The 25,315-nt window shown below is 46.8% G+C and overlaps 3 protein-coding genes across 7 annotated transcripts; all 3 read right to left on the bottom strand.

Annotated features, from left to right (window-relative positions):
* Window positions 1–1,376: 1,376 nt before the first annotated feature.
* On the bottom strand, window positions 1,377–2,211 carry LOC112894546. Its single transcript, XM_025962294.1, has one exon. It carries the CDS (start codon window positions 2,059–2,061, stop codon window positions 1,660–1,662), a length of 402 nt encoding a protein of 133 aa, XP_025818079.1. The 5' UTR covers window positions 2,062–2,211; the 3' UTR covers window positions 1,377–1,659.
* Window positions 2,212–3,233: 1,022 nt separating this feature from the next.
* LOC112894894 lies at window positions 3,234–4,093 on the bottom strand. Its single transcript, XM_025962738.1, has one exon. It carries the CDS (start codon window positions 3,961–3,963, stop codon window positions 3,472–3,474), a length of 492 nt encoding a protein of 163 aa, XP_025818523.1. The 5' UTR covers window positions 3,964–4,093; the 3' UTR covers window positions 3,234–3,471.
* Window positions 4,094–5,209: 1,116 nt separating this feature from the next.
* LOC112894413 (glutamate synthase 1 [NADH], chloroplastic) lies at window positions 5,210–16,666 on the bottom strand. Of its 5 annotated transcripts, none has more exons than XM_025962112.1 (23): window positions 16,359–16,666; window positions 15,447–15,810; window positions 15,235–15,354; window positions 15,015–15,128; window positions 14,750–14,902; window positions 14,568–14,668; window positions 14,220–14,316; window positions 13,626–13,735; window positions 13,409–13,512; window positions 13,130–13,309; window positions 12,709–13,052; window positions 12,518–12,594; window positions 11,968–12,437; window positions 10,771–11,640; window positions 9,962–10,116; window positions 9,677–9,838; window positions 7,883–9,412; window positions 7,459–7,677; window positions 7,071–7,345; window positions 6,641–6,946; window positions 6,199–6,466; window positions 5,830–6,084; window positions 5,210–5,715 (listed from the first exon to the last, which is right to left on the bottom strand). In XM_025962112.1, the coding sequence occupies exons 2-23, from the start codon at window positions 15,780–15,782 to the stop codon at window positions 5,458–5,460; spliced, it is 6,504 nt and encodes a 2,167-aa protein (XP_025817897.1). In that variant the 5' UTR covers window positions 15,783–15,810; window positions 16,359–16,666; the 3' UTR covers window positions 5,210–5,457. The 5 variants fall into 5 exon arrangements, with proteins under 5 accessions (XP_025817897.1, XP_025817898.1, XP_025817899.1 ...); XM_025962113.1 differs by having other exon boundaries at window positions 12,518–12,582; XM_025962114.1 differs by having other exon boundaries at window positions 12,518–12,579.
* Window positions 16,667–25,315: the final 8,649 nt, after the last annotated feature.

Genomic DNA, 25,315 nt, shown 5'->3' with positions numbered 1-25,315 from the left:
CTTTTGTCTTCTCTTTCTGAGATGCAATTCGGTGAACTTTCAGTGGCCGTGGCTCCAGTACGAGGTTAATTTACTTGTCCGGCTTGGACGTCAACTGTCTCCCCATTCCGCCTTCACCCTCTTTGGACCAACCGGTCTATGATTCCGAAGGCCTCATTGTGCCTTGAAGGAGGCACTTGCTCATTTTAATGTTGTTAATTGTCACCGCCTTAAGGTTAGCAGTACATCTTCGGTTACCCCTGCCATTCACAAGCCCTACCGCCTAGTTAAAAAAATGTACAAATACCTCACTTTTACTCCCTCAAACCAGACATTTCTATCAACACGATGATGAATCAATTTCACTGCTCCGAAGAGAACGACAGTAAACAAAGAGACAGAGAGGTCCAAAGCCAGCATGATCTTCTTTCCTGCATCTTCGAGTTAATTGTCCATTCCATCAACATCTAGCCTGACTCCAGTATCCAGTAATGGCACAAGCTATGCAGATACATTTTTTTTCAAAAAAAACAATGTCAGCAACATGGACGTCGAAGAATTTTTCATCAGCAAACTGTCACTTCAGCTCATATTTTTTTAAAACTATTGTGGTATCCAATACTACGAGAGTTCTATAGTTATTTCTCCGACCAGTTCAGTAGTATGACTATATGAGGTTGGGCCTTCAATCACGGTGTCGACGTCAAGAACCTCCACATTTCGCTTTTACTGATCTCGCCGTTACTGCTTTCTCTGCTCAGCCTTGGCTGAGAAACGGTCTCGGATAAGGGTCACGTTGCCCTCTTAAATCTGATCACGATAAATACTTTGAACCGGTCCATCTATGAACGATCGTGACGGCCCACGGTGGCTTCAACGAGGCACTACTGTTAATTTCAAGTTTCGCCGTGACCGATGATCCTCGCCTCATAAGCTAATCGTGCACCCTTTCTTGGAGCCGGAGTTATCAGTACTCCTTTTAGAACCGAGTGACCGCGCTGCTGTTAGTTTGTTACTGCCCGTGGCGTGAAAACGGCGGGGTCGCATGTCCAGGTTCACAAGTTGACTGGTGCCGTAACAGCGATCCACCTGCAGGCCCCCGGCGACCACCACCCCATGAGTGACGCTGGCGACATCTACTGCATCGCGAGCCATGACGTACCACTTGCACCCGTCGCGTTGCTTTCTGCTCGAGGTAAAGCGTGAAAGGGTAAGGTCCGGGGCAGAAGATAACAAGAGCCAAGCACTCCCTTGAAGCAGCCTCGAGGTGAAAAGCTAGCAACTGACCTGACGATGGATGGGAACGAGGCGATCGCGACGGCATGCTTGTGTTGAGTCCTGAGAAGCCGAACTTCACTTGGCTCTCTCCATCTTTGGATATGCAATCCCGCGGCTTGGATCGGAGGAACGGAGGATCTTTGGTAACGAACAAGCAGGGGTACATACATCCATGGATATGATCATATGAGCATGGTGAAGGTGAAGGTAGAAAATATAGCTAAATATGGCCACCTCTTTCCACTACATGTACAGGCACACACGGCCGGGTGACCAACCCACTTGCATACACACACTCCTCAACTGGAACGGCCACTAGGAGCCCAGGACACGAGCGAGCTAACTTCCAAGCAATCTCCGGCGCTCAAACTGGTCGTGTCACACCACCGGTGTGCACTAAAGCTACTTCTCGTTTATCGGCGCGAGTTGCGGGCGGCTCCGGCACTCGTCCCGGCACGGCGCCGGGCGCGCGCCGCCGCCGGCCCGGAGCTCGCCCTTGAGCTCCGCCATCCTGGCCCTGCGCGCCCGCGCGCCCTGCGCCTTCAGCCTCGCCGCCAGCCCCTCCGCGTCCTTCCTCCTCATCACGACCTTCACCGTCACCACCGTGCCGGCGCCGCCGCCGCCGCCGCCCGCCCGCGGAACGCCTCCTGCACGAGGACGACGTCGCCCCGCACGCGTCGTCTGCCCCAACTCATCATCAACGTCGTCGTCCCGCCGCTGATTGCGCGGCTTGACGACCGCGCGCCTCGAAGCCTCGGTGACGACGTCGTCCTTCTTGGAGCGCCTCCACCCGGCGTTGCCCATCTCTGATTCTCTGTTTGTGCGTGGAGCGGGACTACTGGCCAGTGGCCAAGCTTAAGTGACTGGTTACTAGAGTAGAGACTAGGGAGTGGTGGTGTTCGGATAGGCATTGGCTCTTCGGTTCTCCCGCCCGAGCTTTATTTGCAGCTCACGAAGTAGCTCAAACGGGGGTAAAACGGACGGGCACAGCGCGGGACATAGACAGGTCTTCTCGCGGTCTATGGGCACTGAACCCGTGAACCGAGTGTAAGAACTCAAAATGGCTAGCACTTCATACATGACGTGTTTGTGTAATATTCTATCACAATCAGATACTTTTTTGACAAAATTGTTTCAGTTTTGCAACAGTACTTTCTCTGTATGAGTTGTTTGAAACGGTCCCGGATGAAGATTCAAGTTGCCGAGGCCTTTTAAATTTGATCAAGAAAGATAGCAGCTTTGAACCGGTCTGTATGGATTGTGACGGCCTCAAAGGGGCTCATCAAGGCGCCACTAATTTCAATTTGCCCATGAGCGTCGCCACACATCATAGTAAAGTTCTTTGGAATTAAGGAGCAGTGTATCTTTTAGAACACATCCGTAACTGCATCTTACCACACTGGCCTGTTGGCCATACCAAGATAAGACAGTGGCTAATAAGTTATGTTGTTGTTTGGTTATGGCTATAAGTATGGAAAGTTTTTCTTTTCCTCCCAGTTTGGTCTGACAAGAAGTGAACTCAGAAAAAGTGCAATAAGGTCTTCCTAAGCAAGACAAAGGCCGTCACAACCCATATATTGCTGTATCATCAGGGCTTAGCCAAGGTATGAGATTATTGTCTCCTGCGTGGAGCCGGCTGACAGGAACCACGCTGTCAGTCGTGTTGCTTTCTGCTCGAGGTTACTAGCATGAAAAGGCAACGGACCCCAACAGGACAGCTCACTGAGCCCTTGCTGCTGGTTCGTGCTTCGTCACCAAGAACGTAACGGCCCCTGCGCGGCCGGGACGATGGGCGATCTCGTCTCATCGCACATAAGCATCGGGACGAAGTTAGCATTAGAGATGGCGATGAGGCGAGATGGCATCCAGATCGTGTCCTCAGAACCTGAACTTCACCTTGTCCGATCCAGTTCCCGGGTGCAGGCCCGGCCGGTCGGGATCGAAAGAACAGGGGCCCTAGGGCACTTTGCTCTCCGTTCTAACATAAAAATCACTCCACCGATGATCTTGTTAATGAACCAGCTGGGATACACATCGATTACAATACTGCAGCAAACATGCATGCTGATCTCATCCAACTGGTTGCCACCTCTTTCCACTGCACGTACAGCACATAGTCGGGTCGGGTGACCAAGAAGGCAAGAACTAATACGGAGTACTCCTAACCGCAGCAGCAACGAAGGACACTAAGCTAGTAAGCTGCGCGCGCCAAAACTAGTTCTCCTTTATCGGCGCGAGCCGCGGCCTCCAGGCGTCCCGGCACGACGCCGGGCTCGCGCCGCCGCCGCCGCCGCCGCCGCAGTCCACGGCCCGGAGCTCGCCCTTGAGCTCGGCCATCCTGGCCTTGCGCTCCCGCGCGCCCTGCGCGTTCAGCCTCGCCACCAGCGCCTCCGCGTCCTTCCTCCTCAGCACGATCTTCACCGTCGCTACCGTGGCGCCCGGGGCCTTGCCGGCGGCGCCGCCGCCCGCCCACGAGACCGCCCCCGCTCGACGACGCCCCGCCCGCGCCGGCTGCTCGTACTCCTGCTCAGCTTCGTCCCGCTGCTTGCGCGACGTGACGGCCGTGCGCCTCGGCGCCGCGTCGTAGTAAGGAGCCGCGGCCTCGGTGCCGGTGGCGACGTCCTTGGGATTGGGGCGACGGCGCCGCCTCCCTCCGGACGTGCCGGCCTCATCGCGGCACGCGCGCGGCGGCACGGCGTTGCCCATGTCCTGTGCTGCGCGCGCGTCCTGGCACTGGCGAAGCGGGTGGCGCTGGTCTATTAGAGAGTGAGCCTTAGGCGGGGGAGGCCACTGAGGCAGGCAGGCAGGCTGGTGGTGGAGGTGCTCGGGTGCTGGCTGGCCCGGCCGGTTAAATGGAGTGCGCGCTGCCGTGCCCGTGCCTCGTAGCGTGGCGAACGGGGAGGACTCGTTCAACCGGCCGGGGTAAAAAGGACGGGCGCGGCGCGGCGTGTAGACCAGGGCTGCTGCTGCTCGGGGTCGGGGTCGTCGCCTCGACAGGGACTGAACTCGGAGACGAGGGCGGGGCGCGCGTGACCGCGGCCCGCCTACGCGTGCTCCTTTCCACTTCGTCCCCGTCGTCTTCTCGGGGGGGAGGGAGGTGGACCAGGGGCGTGACCATGCGAGAACTGCCACGCTGTTGGTGGAAGCAAAGTTTGCCTGTCCGGGACGCTGGCCGGAGCGGGAGACCGTGAAGGACGGGGCGGGGCTCCCGCGTTTCGCCTCGATCGGATCCGATTCGAGCTTCCACGACGGGAGGATCGATGGCGACCCGACCCGACGGGCCCGGCCGGGAACGGATGCGTGTCTCTCCGTGTGGCATTTCGACGTTTCGTTGGTCCGCTGATCGGTTGTGCGGGCGACGCCGCACCGGTGTTTGTTAAGGCCTGAAGGGATTTTTCCAAGCTTTGCAGCGTGACTTGTGACAGATCGTTGGGACTTGTGAGCCACAACGGTCCTGCGTTGAATATAACTCTGCTCTGTCATTTCTTTTTCGCGCTAGAATTCAATGGTCTGCTCCGTTCTCTTTCTTACTGTATTCTTCGTTCACGCAGGAATTCAGTGGTCCAACCTGCTGTCATTTCTTTGCATTTCCATCCACTCTAGCAGACCTGAGCCCTGACAGTTTCAAAGTGATTACAATGGTCAAGCATATTGGGTTAACTCAATCACGATTCACGAGGGCGTTACAAAAGGCTATGTAACTGCACGAGAGTAGGAGACACGGTAAACAGACCGTCCAAGTATCTAAGCACCTACGAACCAGGCGACGGCTCTTACGCTTCGTGATATTTCTACGCACCAGAACGACACGTGTTCTAGCAAGAACAAGTGTACAAGACTGACCTCATATCACCAAGATCATCAGACCCTGGAAAGATGTGAAACTCTCAGCTAAGTCGCAAACTGTGGTGTCTCAGGCTGCCCTTCCACATGCAGAGAGAATACAGAAATATACCCAGCAAATTTACATCTATTAATTCAAAAAGACTGTACATTATTCCGACATGCAAAATATAACAGGAGAAGAAAAAACAATAGCCGCCGAAACTTCCAACTGTTCATCTATGATCAAAATATAGAAGGCTCTCTTTCCTTCCTTAATGAGCCCGAGCATTATCTGTTTCTTAGACAACTACAAGAACACCATTTGATGTGATCAATCACAGGATATCCTAACGAGAACCTAAAACATGTTTCAGTTTATGCGGCAACCGGCTGAACGAGACCTGCGCCAGAAGGGGTGATGTCGCCTGCAGCATTCTGATCGTTCGCTGTCAAGTACTTATCCACCGCTGCAGCAGCCTGCCGCCCCTCCGTGATGGCCCAAACCACCAGTGATTGTCCACGTCTGCAGTCCCCAGCTGCGAAAACGCCATCAACACTGGTGGCGAAGTCTCCAAACTGAGCTTTGAAGTTTGATCTGTTGTCCTTCTCCAGACCCAGTTTGTCAGCGATAGTCTGCAGGGAGACAAGACTATTATTAATTCACAGATATTTCTCATAAGCGCTACTTTATGCACTATAATAGATTTGAGAGGTTTCTTTTGAAGGAGAGATTTGAGGGGTACTAACCGCTTCAGGACCCAGGAATCCCATAGCTAGGAGGATAAGATCAGCCTCAATGATTTCTTCTGATCCTTCGATCTCCTTGAGTTGAAATCTTCCATCTACTTTCTCCCACTTCACACGCACTACCTCAAGGGCCTTCACCTTGCCATTTTCATCTCCAATGAAACGCTTTGTCATGACTTCATAAGTTCTTGGATCCTTCCCGAATTTGGTAGCAGCTTCTTGATGCCCATAGTCAACACGGAAAATTCTTGGCCACTACAGGCAAAAGGAGAAATAAGGAAATAAGAACCCAAGCTGGAAAAGTCCTACATTCAGCAATCTAATGATAATGATAAACAGTACTCAAATACATAAATGAGAGAGATTTACCTGAGGCCACGGGTTATCAGCAGCTCTCTTGCTTGGTGGTTTAGACAGAAGTTCAAGATTTACAAGACTGCTGCAACCATGCCTAATAGATGTACCAATGCAATCTGTGCCTGTATCACCTCCACCAATAACCACCACTTTTTTCCCCTTGGCAGATATGTAATTACCATCCTCAAGGTTGCTGTCAAGTAAACTTTTGGTATTTGCATGGAGAAATTCCATAGCAAAATGAACACCTGATAGCTCACGTCCAGGAATGGTGAGATCCCTGTGCAAGGACAGTTTGGTGTTAGAATCAAAGGAAATGCTCATAGTACATCACAAGTATTTGAAGTATTTTTTACATCTTGCTATTTTTGTTGCAGTTAAGAATGTTGTGACTTCTGTATCCTACAAACAATTATGTGGGTGAAACTTTAGAGTGTCTTAAATTTGTTATTACCTTGGTTTTGTTGCTCCACAAGCCAAAATAACTGCATCATTCTCAGAACGTAGACGTTCAATTGAGTATAAAGGATCACTACCAACATTAGCATTCACCACAAAAGTGACACCCTCTTCAGCCATTAAATTAACACGGCGTTGAACAATTCCGATCTTGTCTGTCTTCATGTTTGGCACACCATACATCATTAAACCTCCGATACGGTCTGCACGCTCAAACACAGTTACAAAATGGCCCATTTTGTTAAGTTGATCCGCGGCAGCCAAACCAGATGGTCCACTACCAACAATGGCCACCTTCTTTCTGCAATGGGAACATTACATTATCAATGATTGTAACAAGGATATGACCTAGTAATGCAACTAAATGTAACTGAAAATATAGAGAAAAATTAATGCAAAGTTATCAAAAGCTTAAAAGTAAATACCCTGTTCTTTGAAGTGGAGGCCGTGGTACCATCCATCCCTCTTCAAAACCTTTGTCAATGATTGCACATTCTATGCTTTTGATAGACACTGGATTTTCAATGATCCCAAGAACACATGACCCCTCACAAGGAGCAGGGCAAACTCGTCCAGTAAATTCTGGGAAATTGTTCGTCTCTAGTAATCGATCCAATGCTTCACGCCATCTATTCTGGTGTACTAATTCATTGAACTCTGGGATCTTATTTCCAAGCGGACAGCCAGCACCTGAGCTTTCCTGTGAAAATAAAAAAGTTACGAAGAGTTACGAATTCTTATCATAGCAATGGATAAAAGTAGGAAAGGAACAAGTTGAAACACAGAAGTAACGTAAACAATAACTTATCTCACCTGATGACAGAAAGGAGTTCCACAATCCATACAGCGAGCAGATTGCGTGTTTAATAGTGGGCCAGGTGTTGACTCAATCGCAACTTCCTTCCAATCTTTAACACGCTCTTTTGGATCTCGGTAAGAAATACTCTCTCGCTCATATGAAATAAAACCCCGGTACTTTTTGGCATTGGCAACACGTGTTGGTCGGCTAGCTGACTGATCAGGTTGTACTTTCTGTATATGAAAGTTGATATAATTAGTGAATGAAAGCTTCCAGGGAGTTGGAATTACATTATTAGCTCTTTCTGATGGGCAAAAATTTGGAAATGGAGTTAATTCTCTAATGAATTATGAAATCATAAACAAAATGGAAACTTTTAGCAAAGGAATTTGTGATATGAAACATAAAACAGAATTGTCACTTGAAAATGTATCTCACCTTGGTTGTCACAGAAATACCATTTGTCATCTTAGGATCCTTTGCGGGCCTAGCAGCAGCCTTTTCCACTTTCATGTTTTCCAAAACCCTCTTATAATCCCTTGGATATACTTTTAAAAATTTTGGAAGAAGATTATTAAAGTCAGAGAGTATGTCTCTGGCTAAAACACTCTCAGTGTTGCGTCGATGTTGTTCAATCATCATTTTCAATGTGATGATGTCATCCTCTTCCTCCACAGGATATAGATCAACTAACTCATTGTTGCAGCGAGAACTGAATTTCCCATCAACATCATAAATATAAGCAATTCCTCCACTCATCCCAGCAGCAAAGTTCCGTCCTGTTTTTCCAAGGATAACCACAGTACCTCCAGTCATGTACTCGCATCCATGATCCCCAATTCCTTCAACCACTGCTTGAGCACCTGAGTTTCGAACACAAAACCTTTCTGCTGCCATACCATTGAAATACGCCTCTCCCTTGGTAGCACCATATAGAGCTACATTACCAATGACAATATTGTCCTCTGGGCTAAATGAACTGTTCCTTGGCGGGTACACAACAATTTTTCCACCAGACAATCCTTTACCAACATAATCATTGCTGTCTCCTTCTAATTCAAGAGTGATTCCAGGACAGAGAAAAGCGCCAAAACTTTGACCGGCACTTCCAGTGAACTTCACATGAATTGTACCAGCAGGCAATCCATTCATATGATAACGTTTAGTGACTTCATGACTGAGCATAGTTCCAACTGCTCGATTCGTGTTCTGGATTGGAGTCTCAATGAAAACACGAACTTGCTTTTCAATAGCAGTTCTTGACAAATCTATTAGTTTGTTATCCAATGCCATGTCAAGGCCATGATCTTGCTTCTCAACACAGTACTGAGCAGCACCTGGACGAATCTCTGCAGCTGACTTCAAGATCAGTGAGAGATCAATGTTCTCAAGTTTCTCATTGCTCTTCACCACTTCTCGATCAACTTCAAGCATATCAGAGCGTCCAACCATTTCAGTGATGGTGCGGAACCCAAGGTTTGCCATGATTTCTCTTAGCTCTTCGGCAAGCATGAAGAAAAAGTTAATGACATGTTCTGGTTCTCCAGCAAACTTTGCTCGAAGCACTGGGTCTTGAGTAGCTATACCAACAGGACAAGTGTTCATGTGGCATTTTCGCATCATAATACAGCCAAGTGTGATCAGTGGGGCAGTGCTGAAACCAAATTCCTCTGCACCAAGCAAGCAAGCAACAGCAACATCTCTACCAGTCTTTAACTGTCCATCTGTTTGCAGAACAGCACGACCGCGAAGCCCATTTGCTACCAGAGTTTGATGTGTCTCAGCCAATCCAAGTTCCCATGGAAGTCCAGCATTCTTGATACCTGTCCATCTTGAAGCTCCCGTGCCTCCATCATGTCCAGAAATAAGAACATGATCTGCATGCCCTTTTACAACACCACTAGCAACAACTCCAACTCCAGCCTCCGAGACTAGTTTCACACTGATACGGGCTCCAGGGTTTGAATTCTGCATAAAAACAAGAATATCAATATCACTGAACAACATTTGCAAGTTGGAGATACACAAACAACCGTACAAGTCCACCAATAAGAAGCAGCACGAGTGGCCATTGTAAGCAAGTAATACATGAAAATTACAATTAATAAAAGAATCTCACAGGTTGATAAGACAAGAAGCGTGTAAAAAGATTTAAATCCAGGACAGAAACAAGCAGTCAAGCGTTGATTGTTTGGGTATAGAGAGCAGTATTGCTATATTGATGATTTATACCTTAAGATCATGTATAAGCTGTGCAAGATCCTCAATTGAATATATATCATGATGAGGAGGAGGGCTAATGAGTCCTACACCAGCTGTAGAATGTCTTGTGACAGCAATGTCACCAATAACCTTGTGACCTGGAAGCTCACCACCTTCACCAGGCTTAGCACCCTGTATAATTTAAATATATAAGTAATAAGTTAAATAAAATTAAAACATGATATGTAAGGCATGTTCTTTCAACAGAATGTAAAGATTTTAATGGCTGCATAGTACATAATGCTGTCAAAGTACCTGAGCCATTTTTATCTGCAGCTCATCTGCATTAGTCAGGTAATAGCTGGAAACTCCGAACCGTCCACTAGCAACTTGCTTGATTGCACTTCGTTTTGGGTTCATTGAACCATCAGGAAGTGGTTCCATACGAGACGGCTGTTCCCCTCCCTCACCTGCATAGATATATTAGCATAAGTACATTTGGTCACATATGTTTTAGACTTGGGATTAAGGATTTAATATTAAGATCAAGAAATGTGCTTAAGAATATAAGTTCATGTTTACACACAAAATTAGAGGGGTTCTAATCGAAAACGTAGCGCAGGCAAGCTGTTAGGAGGAAAATGATCAAGTACTTGTAATTGAAACCCAGAAACTTATCGCAGGTGTCCTTATCAGCTTGCAGGCGTGTACCATTTTAAAAAAATAAAAATGAAAAAAACATATCTGGCAATAAATTATAACAAGAAAATCGGGATAATATGGTTTGAGAAGCTAATATTCAACAGAATGCATGAGATGAATTTATCTAGAAAGAGTAGATATGCAAGAAATTAGTTCCATTTGGTCGCAGCAACTTCAGTTATACATGATCGTGTCTAATATGTTGAGTGCAGAAGACAGGCCCATTAATAAAACATAGACAGCATGCACTCATGTTTCAGGAAAAAAGAACCGCAGCCCATCACTCTAAAAAAAATTAGAAGATAGTCCATACGTCCTAAGTTAGCTTGGTAAATTTCTTCTTGGAGCTAATGTGCCAAAAAGAAATACAATAAATTCGTCACATTAGAAACAGAGGATACCACATATGGATGAGAATATACCTGTATTTGATTTGCCTCCAAGTTTGTTCATTGCCATAGCAAGGGCAGTATGTGCTTCCAATGAAATAGACCCATAACTCATTGCTCCAGTACAAAAACGTTTCACTATTTCACTTGCAGGTTCAACCTCATCCAAAGATATCTTTTCAGTGATATCTTTAAATTTCAGCATGCCACGTAGATTGCAGGTCTTGTTGAGCTCCTGAATTCGCTTTGAGTATTCTTTGTATGCTGCCCGGCTGTTGACTCTAGCTGCTTCTTGTAATTTACCAATTGCAAGTGGGTCGTTGAGGTGGACTTCACCATTTTTCCTCCAGTGGTAGTCCCCTGGGTTGGGAAGGGCCTTTGCGTCTGCACTGCCAGGTGGAGGGGTTCTTGATGGGAAAGCTAACTCATGAAGACGGAGAGCATCCCGTGCAAGCATTTCAAATGTTGCACCCTCAATTCTGCTAGGTGTACCTTCAAAACACTTGTCAATCACTTCGGAAGAAAGACCAAGAGCTTCAAAAATCTGAGCACCTTTGTAGGATGCAAGGGTGGATATTCCCATCTTTGCAAGAACTTTCATCATTCCATAGTTAGAAGCATAGAAATACTTCTTCACCAGCTCTTCCTTTGAGTAGGATTGCCCATCTCCATTAGGAGGAATCTTCCCATCATTCTGCAAGCACCAAATTGCTTCAATAGCCAAATACGGGCATATAGCATCAGCGCCAAATCCAACCAGGGTGCAGAAATGGTGCACTTCACGAGGTTCAGCTGACTCAATCAGCAATCCTATACGTGTTCTCTCGAGATTTGCAATAAGGTGCTGATGTACTGCTCCAACTGCTAAGAGAGAACTGGCAGCAACACGGTCTGAGGAAAATCCTGCATAAATTTAAGGAAAACAATAAGACTCAGATCACAGGGGCTTGAAACCTTAATGGACTGTTATAGGAATTGAATTGCAAAGAAGGAGCTGTTTCCAAGCTAAAGAAGGTTGCCACATTGTGCAAATGAAAAGAGCGACAGATAAACCAATGATACTCAAGTTGTAAGGCAATTATACTTTATGTTTGAAGATTTTGCAGACTCTAACAAATTTGTTCACTGCATTTAATTCATCTGTGGAAGAGATCTAATTAATTGTTGGGTGATTAGCGTAATCATAGTGATACAGAACAAAAATAAATTATTGTAAATAATATTTCTAACCTCTATCTGAGAGAACCAAAATAGTGTAGCCTTGGCGTATGGCTTCACGAGCTTCAGCGCAAATTCTGTCCAAAGTTTCTTCAAGGCCCTTCCTTCCAGACTTCTTCGGATAAGTTATGTCAAGCACCTTGCTTCGCCAACCACGGTAATTCATCTTTTTCATAGCTTCCATTTCGTCAATAGAAACCAAAGGACCTTTAAGGGCAAGGCGGTTGCATTGTTTTTCGGTTGTTTCCAGCAAGTCACCTTCTGGGCCAATCATACACTCCATAGATGTTACGATTTTCTCTCTAATAGGGTCAATTGGTGGGTTTGTAACTTGTGCAAACATCTGCTTGAAGTACTCAAAAGTCAGCTTCTCCCTGTTTGACATCACTGCAAGTGGTGTATCGTTTCCCATGGAGCCAAGAGCTTCCACTCCATCCTTAGCCATTGGCAGCAGCAACATTTCCAGGGCTTCTACCGTGTACCTGGAGTTGATGAGATGAATAACTGTCCAGCATCCAGCAAAAATTGAACAGTAATGAAATATAATGAAATTCTTGCTTACCCGAAGGCCTTCAATGGGGTCATAATTCCATTGACACCAACATGCTCCTTGGTCACATTCTTCTGCTGCTCCATATTCTAGATGAAATAAGTACAATATTACTTATGTTTGGCCCAAGTTGCAATCAGTAAACTAGTTAAAGTTATAGCCCAATTAGATATATAAATGTTGAAGCAAGGTAAACGACTTACTGGAGAAGAGCTAGAAATGCTTGGAGGAACTCTATCTGCTTCGGGCACAGATTCTACAATATCTTTAAGGTATAGCTTTTGTCTCTTGAGCCATTCACCATATGGATGAGCTTTAGAGTATTGTGATTTCAGAGCTTCATCATCCACTACAGTGTGATTCTCAAAATCAACCAATAGCATCATTCCAGGGTTTAGCCTGCCCTTTCTCAGCACATCTTCAGGAGGAACATCAACAACACCAACTTCACTTCCCATGATCACACGTCCACTGTGGGTCACATAAAATCGACCGGGCCTCAAACCATTGCGGTCCAGGGTAGCTCCAAGGTAGCGGCCATCAGTAACTATAGGTGAAACTAAGTTAGATCAAGTAATCATCAGAAGTAAGATCGGACAAGGAAAGTGGGTCAGATATATTTACAAGATATTAGAGCAGGTCCATCCCAAGGCTCCATAAGTGCTGACAGGAATTCATATAGAGCTTTCTTTTCAGGTTCCATATTTGCATCATTCTGCCATGCCTCGGGGATCATCATCATCACAGCTTCTGGCATGCTTCGCCCACCTCGGACAAGAAGCTCAAGAACGTTATCAAATGCACCTACAGTTCACATATTCCAATCAATAACTTTCCAAAAGATAGGTGGTTTTCATTTGCCAAGCTTAACTGCAGATCAACACTCAGACATTGAGCTCCTACCTGAGTCTGAAGAGGTAGCATCCACAATTGGTAGAAGTATCGCCAGCTGCTCCTTTGATAAGCCAAGCTTCTCAGCCTCTAAGAGACCCTCACGTGCTGTCATCCTGACGTTAATCCAGAGAACAATAAATCCAAATAACATAAGAACATGGAGATGATCATGTTCGCACCAAACCAAAAATGGTACCAGCAGAGGGAAAAGGTTTAGAAAGATTACCAATTCTTGTTTCCTTTAAGGGTATTGATTTCTCCATTATGGCCTAAAACACGCATTGGCTGTGCACGGTCCCAGCTGGGAAAGGTGTTCGTGGAGAACCTTGAGTGAACCTGTTTGAATGTATGGCTTTTAGGAATCGTATTATAGACATATTTTTGCAGCTTTGAGCTGAATAGAACATCAGAATGAAGCACTAACACTACCAAAAAGAAAGCGTCAGTTGCACAGAATTTCATGCAAAACAGTTGGGAGCCCTAAGCTACCTCAAACCAAACACATTTTCTTCCCACCACCTAATCGGAGGTCACATCCTGAAGAGTCGGGCATAGCAGTCGGCCATAGCAGAACTGCAGCTGGACTCTGCAACATGGTTATCGGGTATCAACTAATAGAGATTCTAATACATCACTTTAAGGCATCAACAGCCAGGACTAAAATAGCATATGAGTAGAGCAGTGACGGTAAGACAATTCAAAGTTTGATGCCTGCACAGGAGCGTGTCTTCATCTTACAATGGCCTTGCTATTATTGGTTCCCATCCGCCGATTATGATCATGACATTTTTGTGTAATAATATCAAGGTTTTGTATTTACCAGAGCCATATAACTTGTGAAGTTTTCATGACCTAGGTCTGCATAGTAGTACCCCTTAAGTTGGCATGGCTTAAGCTGGCCCTTGTACACAATAGTCCTGGAAAGTCCACAAGAAAGACAATAAGGATTACTCAAACTAACATAACCAAAATGTCATTAGGCTACAAATTTACAATGATTAAGAGCACTTGAAGGCATCTTTATATCCCCCTTTACAATATGAAAAGTTTTGTCAAAATTCCCTTCCAAAAACCGGGCTTAGTTGAGACTCCCTGATCCTTTTCAGCCCTAAAACATAATGAAATAAAAGCACAAACAAAAAATTTTAAAGTGAGGAGAGGGAAGCACCTTGAAGATAGAGAGCACATGTAGAAATCCCTCTCCCCTCCACGTCGAATATCCAGAGCAGCTCGGATAGACCTGATGGAGAGTCTCCTAAGAATATATAGCTGCAACAGTTCATGGAAAACTGTTAAGTCAAATCCATCACGTTTGTGATTTAACTTCAAATTGTAAACTCATGGAATGACCTGTTGCTCAAACTCAGCCTCTGAACTGGAACTCTTGGTAATGAAAACCTGCTCAATGGCTGGCTCGGTCTCAAGTGCAGATTCACCCAAGTCTGAGTTGTCAGTTGGAACAGGCCGCCACCCGAGTATTACATGGCCCAGCGATTCTGCAACCTGCATGGTCAAAATTAATCAGAGGAATGACCTAACATCAAATTCCTGCATTGATCATTGCCAATGAGTGTAAATGTAAAATTTACTAATTTACTGATTGTTTCACACCAACCTTCTTAAACTCTGTTTTGCCCTTCTCACGACGTTTTTCATCTGTTGGCATGAAGAACATTCCAACACCATACTCGCCTGGTGGCGGTAGCTCAAATCCAGCATCCTTTGTGGCCTGCATAAACACCAAGGCAAAACCTTGAATAACTCTGTCCAAAGTAACATTTTTTTTATTTTCATTATTTTCTTCTTCTTCTTCTTCTTGTTGAGAAGCAGCTCACCTCTTTGAAGAAGTCATGTGGCAGAGCAACCATGATGCCTGCACCATCTCCAGTGTTCTTCTCACAGCCGCAGGCACCACGGTGCGCCATTCTCTCAAGCATCTCAATAGCATCATTGACCTGGGATAAAAGGGGAGCAAAATTGGCATACCAAACATGAACAGTTTACTGCAGAATACGTACTTATGAGATAATTAGACGATGAAACTCACAGTCTCGCGTTTGTAATCGCCAGAAAGCTCAGCGACAAACCCAACGCCGCACGCGTCACGCTCGAAAGAGGGGTCGTAGAGACCAATGTTGCTGTCCGGGAGCTTCGAGAGCGGCCTAACGACCTCGGCGTCGCGCGACGCCGCGCGGTGCGCCCGCGGCGCTACGCGCTCCTCGGTGCGCTGCACGCCGCCGAGGAACCCGCTGCCCTCGAGAGACACGCCACCGTAGGCTTGCCAACCGGAACGGTACGGCGCCGCCACGGGCCGGCCGCGCCGGGCCCGACGGCCTGCGCCCATCGGCGCCGACTTCAACGCTGTCCCTTGCGCCGTCGACATGGTTGAGCCGCACGCCTCGCTCTGTTACCTGACATGCATGAATCAAACAACGACGAACATCAGATGGTGTCCACTTAGCGCTTAATCGATCCACTACGCCATGCGGGGAAAAAAGGAGCCAGAAATCCTGGAAAAACAGATTAAAAAAACTCCGGAAAAACAAGCAGAAAGCACAAGCTGTCTCCTTCCCTACGCCCACATGTCAACACCAAAAGCATCCAGAAAGGCCCGTGCGTCCCACTCTGCAGCGGAACAGAGCACGCCCAAAAAAAAATCCGGAAGAGACGCCTCAGCGGCGGAAACACATGCGGGGATGAACAGATCTACCAAACCCTGCACGGCGGCGCAGATTCCTCCGACGCCGCCGCGACACGGCGGATTCACGAACGAGCGCCCGCACGCACGGACGCAGAATCAAACAGAAATTGATCGAATAATAAAAACGATGAAATGGCCGCGCATGTCACCAACCACGCACGCACGCAACAACCGAACCGAACCACCAAGTTGCTAAATCCCGTCGGGCTTTTTAGCGTCTCGCGGGTCCTGGCAAGCAGGGGCGGAGGGAGCGGGTACCTCTCTCTCTCTCTCTCTCTCTCGTCTAGCCTCCCTCCACCTGGGGGCCGGAACCGGAAGGTGCGGGCTGGGGAGCGATTGCCCCCGATCTCTTCTCCGCCGCTAGCTTCGCTGCTCACGCCCGGGGATCGGTGCCTTAGAATTCTGCGGCTAGCCCCCCACGTCTCCCCGGCGGCGGCGCGGCGGGGAAGGGATCGGCGATGTGAGTTGGTGGGAGCGGGGCGCCGCCTCTATCGCGGGGTGCCCTTCCTCCCGAGCGTCGCTCGCCTTCCTTGACCTCTCCTCCGGGTGTAGTATAGGGCGTTGGGGAGCATTCGGCGCCCCTGCATTTATAGAGCAAGGGAGGGTGGTGGTGAGTTCGCCCTCGCCGCGCCTGCCTGCCAACCCACCAGCCCCGCTCTCCTCGTCTCGCGTCGTGTCCCCACGCGCGCAGACGCCACTGCCTATATTTTCGCCCCTATTCTTCTCGCTAATTTGGCTCCTTTTTTATTTCATTTATTATTTTAGTATTTTTTTGGTTGTTCGGTGAGTACCTTGGGTATATTTTTGTATGGGTCCCCGTCATTGTCAGGATTCTTCGTTGTGGGTCCAGTTGTGGTGATTTTACATTTTGAAAGTGGAAGAACATGGTGATTTTATTTATTGCAAAGAAGGTAATGTATTAGCAAGTTATAGTGACGAGATGCCATTTACTTGAATATCATTTTTGAGGAACACATTTATTTAAACATGATTTTGCATGAAATCTGAACTTATTAGGTGACTGATTTGCTTGTCTCTTAAGGCTTCCATGCGAAATTTTACCATTAACATCTATATCCAACAAATTGTCATTAACATCTATATCCAATAAATTGTCTTTGCATATAAAGTTGGTCGCTAGAGCTTTAGCTATTTAACTGGAGTGATTGTATGCAAGATATATGTGTACACCCTATTAAAATGTTTAGCATTTTTGGTTTGAGTAAAGTTTATGCTTTCTTCATCTCATGACTTCACACCTATGTATACCTTGTGCGTAGCACAGGCGCTTCCCTAGTTTTGTTCTCTTTTTGATCTGGCTAAGCATGTCATCTATGATTACAAGAAACAGAAGAGACGTTTGTGATAAAGGATGGAAGAACTTGTACAAGAAGATGTAATATTATTGTCACTTTGGCTAGCGTCGTGGAGGAAAGAGATGACTCTCACGCGTTGCTTGGTGCGATGTCATCTGCTAGTATTCCACTAGCACACCAAGCGCATGGCAGTATGGCGTGCATGATCAGTATTCTCTAGTATTTATTTCAACATGGACATATTGACAATTCCATTCTAAAGCATATACACACAGCATGTTTTCTTGGTGTTGCATAATCCCCTCGTAAAAGGTTTTACTGGTTATATTTTATTTCATATATACATGGCATGCATGCTTTGATAAACGATTCTCCCAATGAGAAAATTCAATTAGACACTTCATTTTATTTGTGCTAATCTAAGTAGACAGAAGCATTTATTTGCATGAAAGATTTTATAAGCTTGTTCTAGGCACTAGACTTTTTCTAAATATTTATATTTGATACGTGAAAGCGTATATCACAATTGGTCTCAACATTTACTTATCACTATAAATTATCAATTTTAATAAATATATCTCACGGGTTTTGAACTGATAAAACTATATTGAACTAGAAGGTTAAATTTGGTGATATATCACAAACAAAAGGAAATCTGGAAGAAGAGAGGAGGGAAGTGCAATTCCTTCCCTCCGGAGGGGCTCCCAGGAAAGGATCTTTTTGACCTGTAATATAAAATGAGGAGACGGTTACAATTTTGCCCTCTTCCGTTTGCGAGTTTCCTAATCAAATCCCCCGTTCCAATCCACAGACCAGGACCGCAGCAGCCCAGGGCCCACGGCCAGATCAGACGCGACGGGGACCTGTGCTGCCCACGGCCCCCCGCCGCGCGCCCCGGGCCCGTCCAGCAAACGACAGCCGCCCGCAGCGCGTGGGCCCCGAGATCCGACGGCTCCGGTTCGGCGGGCGCGCCGCGGCCGCTGCCGCCGCAGATGCGGAGAGCCACAGCCGCTTCGGAGCTCACCACGACGCCGCTTGTTTATCGGGGGGGCCTTATCTCTTTAATTTTATCTCGGACGGGTTTGGATTAACTAAACGCACCGCAGAAAACTCGTAATCTTGTTCTTGTCCGACGCTAGTGGCCTAGCCTCCGACGTCCCTGTCCCGTGCGCAGAGGGGGGCCAGTTTGCGAGGTGGGGGCCTAGGCAAGCCGCGCAGCGCATGCACCCGGACGCAAAAGCGGACGGGGCGGGGCCCACGTGTCGGGCGAGGTAGGTGCCTTCTAGGGAGAGCTTCTTCTGCACGTGTTCCTCCTCGAAATGGTGAGCCTGCCTGCCCATGCCCAGTAATACTCCAGTAGCCAGTAGATTCCTGACCGAAAAATGCTATGCGCACATGGGTGTTCCCAACCCCCAAATTTGTGTGGTTCCAGGCTTCCAGCTGCAAGCCTACAGCTGTGCTTTACATTATGATAATTACGCTTAGCATTGTAGTAATGAACTGCTAGATCCTGAATATTTCTGGTGAGCATGAGTCTCCAGCACTTGTTTATTATCAGTGTTGATATGTAGTATAATTATAAAACATTATAGATTACATTCAAGTTGTGTAACTCATAAATATTTTTTGGGGAAAAAAGATGTGATCATCGGTGCATCTGAGAGTCTGAGTTAACATAAATAAAGTTGTATTGTTTTTCTTTTTCTTTTGTTAGGTTTACATGTCAATATGTCAACCTTACAAAAAAAATTATACCAATCTTCATCCAAGAAACATTATGTAGAGTATATGGAGTTTGCTATCAACTTTGCTCAAGCATGCTACAATCAATACTTTGTGCTTTCTTCATTAACCTGAATGCAACTATTATAAATAATACTCCTATCACTACCAACACTCTTGTTTATTAAGGTGCTAGCACATCATTTTTGCACAATCTAGTGGTTCAACTTGCTATATTCTGACTATTGTCATTTGCATTGTTATAAAACTCGAAAGAGAAGTCAACCCAACTATCTCACAAATATTGTTTTCAATTTCAGGAAAGATAATATAGCAAGCCCATACCTATCACTAAAAGTAAAAGTAAACGACTAGATTCACCAATGGCTTGATATAGTATGTATAGTGTCACCTTTCTTTTCTTTTATTATTCCCCATGAAGACAATGTACTTCGTTGTGGTATCACCTGATCAGCCAATTGTTGCTCGAGTTACTAGATATGCAGTGTTTGGCAAGTTTCAATACGTCATCAGCGAGATTTGGCTGCATTAGCCTATAAGAATTATTTGCGATGGGTTAGTTGGGGAACATGGATCAATTTATTGTTGGTAAATAATAAATACAAATGCTTATGATAACATGACAGGGAAAATCTACAATCATTTATAATAAATACAATCGTTTATGGATCAATTTTTGTTGGTAGATAATTTAACTTATTAATACAAGATTTATTTTTCATACTAGTCAGCTAACTAAAAAATGCAAGCTAGCTAGTTAGAAGTACTATACATACTATATGTAAATATGTTACAACTTAGAAGTGTGTGCGTATGTGGTGTCACTGAAATAAATAGATTTTTGTTATCAAATGTAAGTGGATTGCTGTTGCTGCATAAATCATTACTTTCTCTATATGATCAGCTCGTGAGAATTATCATGTGCCTGTAACGCATATTAATTTTTATCCAAACCAACTTTTCGCGGAACCTTTTTGGGTGAATTTGCACCAGAATGAATCTCTACCAGTACTTTAGTTTGGTCCAAAAAGAGGCCCCTACCCTACACGTACGGTACCTGCTACTCCGTCGCCTTCATGTTTCCTCCTTTTGCCCCTAATAACCCAACGGAGCACTATTCGGGTCCATTGGCTCTTGGAGTACGAGCAGGGACGTTGTTGGGGTCACGGAGCATGGACTCATGATCCAAGGGGCCACGGAGCATTTGATAAGCTGCCAGGTGAATATGTTCGCATGGGACCCCATGTCCCATGCCCAGAGGGTCCCCCATCCGTCTAACATGGCAGCGATCAGCCCTGCCATCTGCCAGCAAAAGGCTTGTGAGTTGTGACTTGTGAGTGCTCCCATCATGGCCATGGTCACAGATACAGGGCGCGCTGCATGAGCATTTGGGGGAAAAAGAATGGCCGGCGCCTGTCCGCGGCACGCTCCGGGTGGAGCTGGCCAGTGGCCAGGGAAGCGGTCTCTACAGACTACAGTGGGGTGGGATCGGGAGGTGCGTGGTGCGCTCGCACGTGACGCCCGCTTGGCTTGTCTAGCTGTCTACCCCCACCCCCCTGCGGGCCCCTCTTGGTTCCCTCACCAGGCCTTGTCCTGTAGCCCGTTCCTGCTTGGGCTGCACCGTCGGTAGCTGCACGTTCACTTGTTCAGAGGAAGAGCCGACGCCAGACGAGGCGCCTCGTTCTTGTGACAGTGCTGAGTAGCGGGGTTAGTAAAAGAACAGTTGGAGTGTTTGTATCCGATAAAAAAAGTTCGAAATAAAGAAATAAGTACCTTGAAATGTCAACCATTTGGAGTACGTTGATTGAGTACTGTTGAGTGGTGATTTGAAAGAGAACATTTATATGGAGGAAGTACTCCATGTGTTAGCAGATCCAAGGACTACTTTGCTGATTATGATAAGAAAAAGGGTGCCCCCACTTGCTCGCTTGTTGGCAATTCCCATGCAAATTTCCAAAGCTCACCGGTTTCCAAGGCAAATGCACCACTAGCTTTCACATGGCGCCATGGCGCAGATTACTCGACGGAATACAAAGGTTTCAAATTTATATATGGGCCACATATGATATGTGATCTAGTCTAGGTACTAAATCCCCAGTTTGGAACTACTTATATGTATCCTCCTCCTCCCTTCTCCGCAACACCACCCCATGCTTGCCGCTAGGGCGAGCTCCTTCTCCACGAGCACTGGCCCCAACTCTGCGAGTATTTATCTGTAAATTGAGCTTGAAGGAGCCTGATGTCTGCCCGTGGCCTCGCCAGAGCCTGCGGCCACCCTCACCTCTCGTATCCACTTGCGGTGGCACAGAACCACCTTCTCCTGCAGCAACCTTGTCCCTGTCCTCCTGCAGCGGCGCCGCCGGAGCCCGTGTGCCGCGGCAGGATCCAAGCCAACGACGAGATTCAAGGTCGAGACTATTGGGGCGGTCGCTCCGCAACCAGCGGCCAGCGAGGTGGAGGCCGCAAGCTCTAACGCTGGCAGCAGGACCTTGGAGGCGCCATTGGAGCAGAACACGAACACACGTAGAGCGAGCAAGGGAAGAAAGGAAGAAGGGCATAAATGCCATTTCGCAAACATCTCCCACACAACCAGATTGGAAATGAGTATTTTAATCGGCTCAATGTGCTGCAGACCAAACACTGATTTCATAGTGTGTGGGAGATAAATTCAACTTCGAGAGCGTGCCAGAGGCAAAACCACGTTTTTCAGTCGTGCAGACTCAAACCCTTATACAATGACGGACGGGCCCCACTCTGAATTCCCAATCGTGTCCGTCCAGCACATGCTCCTGGGGACCAATCATTGCACCTCTGCAAGTTGGCGAGGAAGAGAGATCTGAAAAGAGCGACGAGCCAAAGACAACATTGCCCCTACGGTGGAAGACCATGAGAGGTTACCTGCTTATATAAGCAAGCGTGATTATCACGATATCTTTGTGGATATATATCATATCATATTAATTCGTAATATATTCAGAGACGCATAATTTTCTTTCGCGGGGACAAATACAGGTGGTGCAGCTCGTCCGGCGACGAGATTCTCTAGTGTCTACCTGTCACATCTCGTGATATGCACGTGAGATGCCCTTGCTTCTTGGGGTCGCTTTTGCTCGGGGAACACCGCAAAATGTGACCAAGTGACAGATGTTCAATGGAACAAAACTGGCCTAACATGCTGATTGTTTTTCTTGAAATGATATATACGCATATACTAATTTACTACTAACTCTTTCCTTTTAATTCCAAAATAAATACACACTTGAAATTAAAGGTATTTTTGGGTTAGTCCCTAGTAGATTTGACCACACAAGCATGCTAGTTTGAAGTATACTCCCTCAAAGTAAGTATTTGTAAACGCCAACGAGATATAATTAGAATTATCGTTTATGCATTCCTTCTTTCTGCGAGTATGTATTTCAAGTTTGTAATACATTTATATACTTCTATTAATAAAAATATAATTCTATTCAACTTTCGGGCTTTTGGCTGATTAGTTTGCCACCAAACTACTCTACATAAAGGGGCTGGCAAGGAAATATTTGATTTTTCTTTGCATCATAACAACTCAACTTACCTAGCAGCCTTCAACCAAATGTTTGGTGGTTTCCAACTCACGAGCTATATAATCCATCGGTTCATTAAGAGAGAAGCTCGAAGAGGTTTGTCAGGTATCACACCTAACATTGGGGAACACAAGAAGCCATCAGATCACAGCTAGCTCGGGCACTTCTCTTTGTGAACTCCAAAATTCCCATTGGATACATAAAACTTCTTGGCATTTTTATAAGAAGTAAGCACGAGACGCAACCTGCAACAGTGTGCATGAGAGCTCAACTCTAGCCATAAACAAACAAAGCTCCAGCCTGAATCTTTTTCCCTCCCAAAGGAAATGGTTATTTAAATCTAATCTGGTTGGTAAACCGTTGATTAGTGTGCACACCAACCACAATGTCAAGATCGCTGTATTTTGGTAGTTGCTTTGTCGCTTTTATTCGAGGTTTCTTTTAGCTAAAACGAAGCCACCTGCCTCCCATGTTCTGCAGACAGGCCGTGGTCTGTGGGAATCTCGAGCTAGCCAAGATACCTTCTCGTCATCTTTCATCAACACTCTAGAATCTTCATTTTAAGTCCCCATAAGCAAAAAAGAAAACAGAACTCTAATAGATCAAAATTAACTAACTAAGTAACCCAATGATTTTTATTAACAATGTGGTTTTCATTTTTTTTAAAAAAACACTACAACGTTTAGCATTTTGCCACTTCATGTGGGGGCAATGTCATGTTTAGCCACATGCCACCACGTGCACTCCCAGACATTTGCTGTGCAATAACTTTCAGCGTTTAGGAGAAACAAAACCCTCAGCATCGATGGCAGGCTTAATCATGAGAAGGCGCAACAAACAGAAGCAAAAAAAGAAGGCATTAAAATGCCCCCGAAAATACAAGACCGCGACCATCTGGGCTCTGGCTGCGCATGTGGTCCTCGCCCCCGGCCCGGCTCCATGTTACTTTTGGGATGCCGACCCTACAATCGATCGGTAGGTGCAAAGAAAGCAACCTCCCGAGGAAATGCCTCCCTCCCCAGTCCCCACGCAGCCAAAAGCGGGGCACCGATGCCCCCACATCGCTCTGAATCCCCTCCTCCTCCTCCAACTCCTAGTGATAAGGAGATCCGCTCTGAATGGATGCTTATTTCCCGTCTCCTTTCATGATGGGCAATTGGGCATGGAATCGATGCCTGCTTGGACTCATGTGTTTCAGGCCTTGGAGGAGGAGGAGGAGGAGGAATCCGAGCGATTCCCGACACCATCACAGGAAAAAGGGATTACTCCCGGCCGGCCAGCTAATCCGGAATTAAGTAGTCGCATCATTGGCGTGGCCAGCAGAATCGCCATGATGGCGGCAGTAAGATTTCGCGCCGGGCGCTTTTAGTTGTTCTTATTCAGTCCTTGGCTTGCAAGTCTGGATCTCCTTTCGATCCTGGAGATTTTTTGAGCCACTCGCGTTTTGGTCTTCGCTTGAGCCAGATGCTCTCTGACGTTGATGTCGTAGCAACCCACTCAGACTGATCCTCCTCCTTCCTGCCTTCTCCTGGAGCCCGAACTGTGCTCTGAAAGAGATCACGGACTTCTGGTCGGGGAAAAAAAGATAAGAGGCAGAAGAAATGCACCCTTTTGGCTTGTTCCTTGCAACAGAAGTCTGAAGATATTTTTAGTTTCTGCAGTGCCGTTGGGGTAGCAAGATTACAGTACCGCTGTTCCCCGTCTTGCTAGAATGATGATCGGTCAGAATTGGTTGGGTAGGATGGGTCTATCGGCTGCTGGTGAGAAGCACTGAAACTGTCTTGACAAAAACTTGGCCATGCTACAGCGCACGTCGTGATAAGTGGACCTGCCGACAGTAACACGGCGACTGGGATTCGAGGATAGCTCGTTGCTTGTATCACCGCTGCCGGCTGGGGGAAGCGATATTGCTGCAACTCCAGTCACTCACGGATGGCTTTCCATGTAACAAGAGTGTGCCATGGCTTGATGCTGCGTGTGCCAGCCACCAGCAAGCAAGATTAGTAGTAGAAAAACTCGGTGGAGAAGATTGATTCTTGCTCGAGCTGAGTGAGCTCACAAGCAGCTTTCAGTTGCAAAACGCGAAGTGAGTGACAAGAGCTAACATAATTTGCAGATCATTTGGGACACCGAAAGTCAAATTAAGTTTTCTTTTCCAAACACCCAAATGACTTGCTACGTTTTTGTCGGTACAGGGTATCTCCTACTAGTGTATCCAGTCCGAGGGGTACGAGGTTATCCGTAACCTCGCACTAAGCTTCTGGGCGACAGGACGTAAGGCCCGGACCTGACAACTGGGGGCACGGTCTCCGAACCTCCCCCACGTACTAGCAGGTCCGGTGCCTCCATGTGTCCGCAGGGACGAAGTGCTTAGGAACAGCTACCACGGCTCTGGACCACCGCGGGATGGTCTTGGGCCCCTACGTGTGGAAGCCGGACCCCCAGAGGGCCTGAGCGTCTGGGCTAGCCAGGGGGGCCCGGACCTCTCATCCCACCAATGAGGGGGTCCGGTGCCGCCACGTGCCCCTGAGGAAGTGGCCGCTAAACCAGCACCGCCACATGTCCGGTGGATTCCAGCCTTTTGCGAGAAGGC

This window comes from Panicum hallii, chromosome 5, assembly GCF_002211085.1.
Source record: "Panicum hallii strain FIL2 chromosome 5, PHallii_v3.1, whole genome shotgun sequence".
In the NCBI taxonomy this organism is placed as follows: Eukaryota; Viridiplantae; Streptophyta; class Magnoliopsida; order Poales; family Poaceae; genus Panicum; species Panicum hallii.
This window is presented reverse-complemented; position numbering and strand designations above follow the sequence as displayed.